This window comes from Plectropomus leopardus, chromosome 6 (genome assembly GCF_026936395.1).
Source record: "Plectropomus leopardus strain MGB_pleo_1.0 chromosome 6, ASM2693639v1, whole genome shotgun sequence".
Lineage (NCBI taxonomy): Eukaryota > Metazoa > Chordata > Actinopteri > Perciformes > Serranidae > Plectropomus > Plectropomus leopardus.
Genome location: NC_142181.1, coordinates 10,067,378 through 10,073,812, shown reverse-complemented (window position 1 = coordinate 10,073,812; position 6,435 = coordinate 10,067,378). Strand labels below are relative to the sequence as shown.

The 6,435-nt window shown below is 39.3% G+C and overlaps 1 protein-coding gene across 3 annotated transcripts in view; it reads right to left on the bottom strand.

Moving 5' to 3' along the window:
• Nucleotides 1–3,249: 3,249 nt before the first annotated feature.
• st3gal4 (ST3 beta-galactoside alpha-2,3-sialyltransferase 4) overlaps nucleotides 3,250–6,435 on the bottom strand; it is a 30,878-nt gene continuing 27,692 nt past the window's right edge. For 2 of the 3 annotated variants that reach the window (XM_042487370.2, XM_088078669.1), the window contains exons 11-12: nucleotides 4,412–4,564; nucleotides 3,250–4,318 (exon numbers count right to left, since the gene is read on the bottom strand). In XM_042487370.2, the coding sequence (XP_042343304.1) occupies nucleotides 4,229–4,318; nucleotides 4,412–4,564 (243 nt within the window). In that variant the 3' untranslated portion in view covers nucleotides 3,250–4,228. The remainder of the gene's footprint in view (nucleotides 4,319–4,411; nucleotides 4,565–6,435) is intronic. The other variant, XM_042487371.2, reaches the window with a different exon arrangement.

The window sequence follows — 6,435 nt, the reverse complement described above, 5'->3', positions numbered from 1 at the left end:
CATCACTGAACACAGGAGCATCTGGTCTACCACTGCCTCAATGTTATTTTGTTTGTGTCACTTTGGCATTTATAAGGGTAATTTTGGATTCACCAAAGTCATACAATAACACAAAATAACGGATCTAGGCCAGTAGCTCCCGTGTTCAGCATGCTTAAATTAATGTTGTTGTCAATGGCTTACACTTGAACCATTTTGTTTTGTTCTTTAGGTGGGACTTTTTTTAGGTGGCTGGAATACTTTTTTTGGTGACCTCCATCCACAGCAGTACATTGCTTAGCAGCTGTAGTGGACTCCAGCCTGCTTCTCCAAACCGAGGAGGTGCTGGAGGTAATACACTGACTATGGATAAGTACCCCAAACAACCCTGTCACACTTGGGACTGAGGGCCCAAAAGCAGACCGACACAACAGATGTTAGAAAAAAAAATTCACATTCACATTAGTGAACTGTGCAGGAGAATAAATGGCAAGACGCCTGACTGAGTGTTAGGGTGATCTGGGTACCTGTGGTCATCTCCGGCTGGACATGTGGACAGGATGGCTTGCAGGGAATCTGAGAGAGATCACAAAATAGGTCTTAAAAAAGAAGACAAAAAACAGGCAAAAAAATGAAACGATCAGAAACAGAGTTGGACTTCGCTTGCAACAAACTGTGTTCAGCAACAATTCAGCAGGGAATGATTGTAGAGCTGGCTCTTTTGTAGGTTGCAGGCCTGATGGCAGGCTGGTGTGTAGAACGATGAGTGCCACCAGGTGTGGAGAGTGAGGCGTGCAGACAAGGGGTGGGGGGAGAACAAAGGAGAGTCAAAACCAAAACACAATAGGCACACACCAAACATACAAAAGTGACTGGAAAGAGAAAAAAATCACACTCACGCAGACACATAGGAGTGACCTATAGGGCTGATTTGACAAACTGACCTGATCTCTTTCAGTCCCCTCCCAAAAAAAAAACAATCTGCTTTGTGTTTCCGGGTCTTCCACACCTGTGCTCTTGGTATTGCGAGGTCCTGACTACTCGTTTTGGAGGCTCAGTTTCTAAGTACGGTGTTTGCATTTCTTGACGTTTTGAGCATTTTGATAATTTTACAATTGTTACATGTTACCTATACTTGCTTTATAGTAAAAGACATGGATAGCTACTGTTTTACAATATTTTTTGCAGTTCCTCTTTTAAACGTGTTATGAAATTAAATAGAAGTGTGTTACAGTGGAGTATTGCAGGGTGTGCAGCATTGTCATGTGATCTATCTGAGGATGTTGACTTCTGGAAAGCAACTGCTTTAAAGTAAGATACTGCACTGGCAGGCTGAGAGCACTGTTCAGGGAGCAGATGGTTTAATGAGATATGCTGTAATAACAATCTCACTGTCGGAGCCTCTGCCTGCATGAGACTGCACTTACACAGTGGCACAGCAATCATCATGGGCCATGTATTTTTCTATGAAATCACTGCTTTGTAAAATTACAACCAATGCATTCGTGGTCGTAGTGCACAGGGGGTCAGCCTAAAAGTTCAAAGCTATGCATTTCAAATGAATCTTCTCCTTTCCACGCAGCCATTTGGTCACCATAACATGCATAAATGGGCTTGTATAGGGTTCAGTTGGTACAAAACAGTATGATCAGTGCCAGGGTTAGGATTTTAATTCACAGCGGGGCTACTTCGGCTAAGAATGTGTACACTCATTGTACCGTAAAATGCCTCAGTAAACAGCATTGTACAGAACATGTTCCTTCTGTAGCATACTAAAGCACACTGTGGACTTGGGGGGTTCAAAGGTGTGCTTACAGTACAATAGATTCTCCTGAAAAGTCTGACCTGATTTTCAGTTGTCACATAAACAGCCCGCAGATTCACACAAATCCTGTTCAATTATGTAACTCCCTGTTGTGTAAGGGAAGTGAACACGGCCCATCAAGCGTGACGTGACTGGGCTCTTCAACACTTTCCCCTGTACTGTGGGGAAAAGAAATGCATATCAGAACTGCACTTAAATTATATAGAACGACCTGAGAATCCAGGTAAGAGGTGTTCAGTGTTTAGGTAGAAAAATGTTGAGTTTGTGTGCTTTTCTAGACATGTCTGAATGCATGAGGAGGGGGTGAAAAGGATGGTTTTACAGTATGAGACAATACTTCCTCCACACATAATGGAGAGCTCTCAGATCTGAAATGATGAACTTTAAATGGTCTGAAAAGGACGTTTTGTTTGTCAGATTGGCTTTCGGTGGCAAGAAAATCACTTAGCACCAACAACTGACGATTCTAGTCAAGTGAATACGAAGGTGTAGGCGTGTGATTACGGTCTCTATCCTGCTGCAAACAGGATTCCCCTTCATATCAGCAATATGCAGGCAAAACACACAGATTTAGGCAGAACAGAACACACAGCTGAGCTCATGTGCAACAGCAGAATTAGTACACCGTAGTAAAAACACCTCATTCATAGCAATTAGTTCTGCTGGTAGATTAGCTGACACTGGCGCATTACATCTTTCTTTCATCTTTCTTACAGTCTGACCTTGAGAAAAAGGTCTGCATCACTATACAAAAGACTCTGACACTTGAGATTTTTTCTATAGGTGAAAAAACACATTCACACCAGAATATGAGGATCTTGGTGCAATGTATAAGCTATTGATCTTATAAGTTGTAGTAGTAGTTTTAGTGGTAGTGTTACATCATTCATTGTACATCCCTGTGATTGAAAGCAACACATACGTCCACTCTCATCCTAATCTCAGCTGATTCATTGGCCCCGTCACAGCCGATGTTGCACCACCATGTGAGAGAGCCCAGTTTATAAATGCCAAGGGCACAACTCCGTTCATATCGACGCAAACAGAAAGCCGTGCATACAGAGAGTAGAAACCATCATTACCATCTGTCGCTAGCGGCAAATGTATGTTAGTCATTCTCAATTATTAGCACTATGCAATTTTCTTGTCTTCCAGATGTTCGTACTGTACATGTGTTCCCAGCACATGTGCTAGTGCTAGATTTTGCTGTTACCATTACCCTAGGCACTTTAAGATGGGCTGCTGCATGACTGCACCATGTGCAGTGCAGTAGATTACCTACTGTATTATACGCATGCAATAGAGGCCATCTAGTGGTGTACAGTGATATTTAAATGAATGGCAAATTACAGCTGATGCAAGTGTGTGGATTTGCATAGTGGATATGTGAGCCATGTGAATGTAAATGAGTTGACAATGTTACAGTAAATGAGAACTAAATGACATTCATTTTGATTTAATTTTAATTAAAAATCCATTTCATTCTGTACAATAAAAAATATCCAGTGGTACAATTTATCAGTACTGTTTCTCGAGAAAAAAACAAAAAGATTAAATAAGTTAAAATCCCCAGAAAACTGTAATTAAAAAATTCTAACAAATAGGCAAAATACAAGTTGTATTCCCAGTCCAAGCAATCTATAAGTAAAGTAAGTCTAATCCTGGAAATCAGGTTTGTGATCGATTCATTTGCCTTTCTTTTAAACTAAAATAAAAGTTCACGAAAAATCCCCATAGATTCTAACGCACCTCTTTACCGTAAAACAAATTTGATACAACTGAAAATTAATCTCACACCCCAGTGAGTGTACACAGAAATAATCTGCTCTGATTAGTTTTGCAGCTCAATGATATGCGTGAAATCTCAGCAAAAAAAAACAAAAAAACAAGACAACATTTGAGCTGTAGATCTGAAGTGCTTGATTCCAAAGATGTGGCAGTTACAAGCCTGCGCTATCACATGGTCCTAAAAACAAAGTCAAAGCAATGGAATTATCCAAAATAATTGGACTATTAAAAACAGGTCACCACGTGAATAGTCAATGTCCTGCAAGCTCAGTTTGACAGTTGCGGTTCTAAAGCCATTAAAGTTAGAAACCTTCCAAATGCTATGCAAAACGCTGAGCCACGTTACCAAAATCACTGTACTTGAAAGATCGAAAGAAAGCCATTAAAAAAGCAATTACATCACTTCTCTTTTTTTTCTGTTTGACAGAATATAAGGCGCCAGGGAACTAAACATTCTTCAGAGTTAGACCTGCGTCACCAAAGAATGATGCAAAATGTGTTGTATCTCACTGCAGAAGGCACATTAAGATCAAATTTGGATGGGATAACCCAAACCAAATTCATAAGTGATTTGGTGTTAATTTTTTTTTTTTTTTTTTTTTTTTTGGATTAAATCAAGCTGGAAAAGTGAATGCATCATAAATGTGGATGCAGGTACAAAATGGCTCCTAAATCCTCCAGTCTTTTTAAGGCTTCGGCTTCATGATTGAGGTCATGGTAAGAATTCTGCAAGAGAGAGAAAGGGAAGCATCTGTATGTTATAACACAGCAAACAGAAACTAACCAACATTTGAAGTATTGTAGATGATCGCTACCCACCTTCATAGACTTCATGGTGTCATATCCATAGTAATGGATAGGCTGCCTTTGGCTCTTTGAGTCCGGGTATCCAAAACCAGCAATGTGGACCACATCACAGTAGTTTAGAGCAACAAACACAGCGAGGATACCCGTTGTTGGATGCACTGGCTGCTGAAACAAACATGACTAATTAATTACAGCACATTGCAATAATTTTGTATCTTCTGACAAAAACTTTAAAGCCTCCACTTGTAGGATTTGAACATTTCTGAAATGGGCGACTCCTGGTGGTACTGTTGAAAAAAGGCACTCTAGAAGACAGCCAAAACCCCCCAAAAATAGCACAAAAACTGCACCAAATTCACTGGTATTTTAGCATTTGAACAGGGAGCAGCCTTAACAAAGCAAAGCAGTGATTTAGAGAAATAAAATATATTTTCTTTATTCTTTCACAGCAGTTAAAGCACAAATAAACACACCCACATCTCTGCTCAACCCAGCAGGAAGGTGCTGCACTGCCAGATTTGATGTGAAATCCGCTTGAGCGCATGCTTGTTTGTGAGGCTCAACCTCACCCTCAGTCAGACACACAGACCTGCAGCTTGCATTCACAGAGCAGAGTCTTGTTTTGTTTTAAGTAAAATCCTGCACAGCATGCCTTTTTAATCTTATGTTCTATTCTATTTAAATTCACTATTTTATTCTTCCTTTATTTTAACTGTTTTGCACCAAAACACCAAGTCACATTCCTTGTATAGGAAAATGTACTGCACAATAAAACTAGATTCTGATTCTGATTCTGATTCTTTAAAAGTTTATGGAAGCCCTTGGATTAACATGTTTACCACTGAATATGTTTTTACATGAAAGAGTTGCTAAAATCGACATGCACTCAACATGACCTTATATAAACAGGGAAAAGAGGTTATGAAATGAGCCTTCATGTAAAAAGGCAAAATGCAAATTGCACATCTGTTATGTAGTCAAAGCCAGAGTTGAGTGTTTCACTCAGGCAGAAAACTGCAACTCAAATGCAGCCTCTCATTTTACCACGAGATGGAACCAGAGGGTAACAGAAACTGCTGCTCCTGGCCTTTACTTGCAGCCAGTCAATACAAGCCTTTCCCATGTGCAGAGAACTATCCAGTGACCTCAGCATTAATTATTGCAAACCTTACAAAACCAGTACTGTAACATTTGTTCATGACATCTAACTCTTGTGCCTGAAAAGGACTTATTGAGAGTTGCTCTGAACAAAATTGTCCACCAAATGACCTTCACTTAATATAAAACATCATGTGAGCTTCTAGCAAAACAAAACAAGTTCAACATTTAAAAGAAACTTTCTAAAATTTGCAAGCATGGGATCAAAGATGCAAAGTAAAACCTTTCAAAGTATTCAAATTACATTAAGTAAAATCAAAGCACAACAAACTACTAATATGAACATTTTGAGGTGGTCATTTCAGTCAGCACTGTGGTATCTTCTTTTACACAACGCTACATGTACCCTTGACCCCCCTCCCTCACAGCTTCCTTAAGGCCTTGGCTGTGTGACAGAGAGGTTACTTCAAATCAGCGAGTTTCAATCACTCTCCTTTTATATGGCCTTTTCTGAAGAAAAACACTCTTAATGCCAGTAATAAGTAACAACGTCAGGCTATTGTCCCACTTGTGTTTGTGCGCAGTACTTGAGAAACTGGTTTACCTCAAGCAAACAAATGTATTCAAATTCTATTTTTGAAAGTTTAAGTGGACACAGCTGGGGTTTTTTTTAACAGTGGATCACCATGTCCTTATTAAAAGGTTAAAAACATGTGTCATGCTGGGTTCATACTATAACTGTCAGAGCGACTGCATAACAGTGAAAAACTGCAAAATCTGAAGATGAGCTCCTTAGGTCCTCAGAAACAAAAAACTTGGATACTAAAAAGCCAATATACAGATATAAATTAATAAATGAATTCAAATTTTTAAAGACAACTAAATAAAGAATATAATGTCATTAAAAACAAACATAAGCAACCAGGGCTCTCCCATAA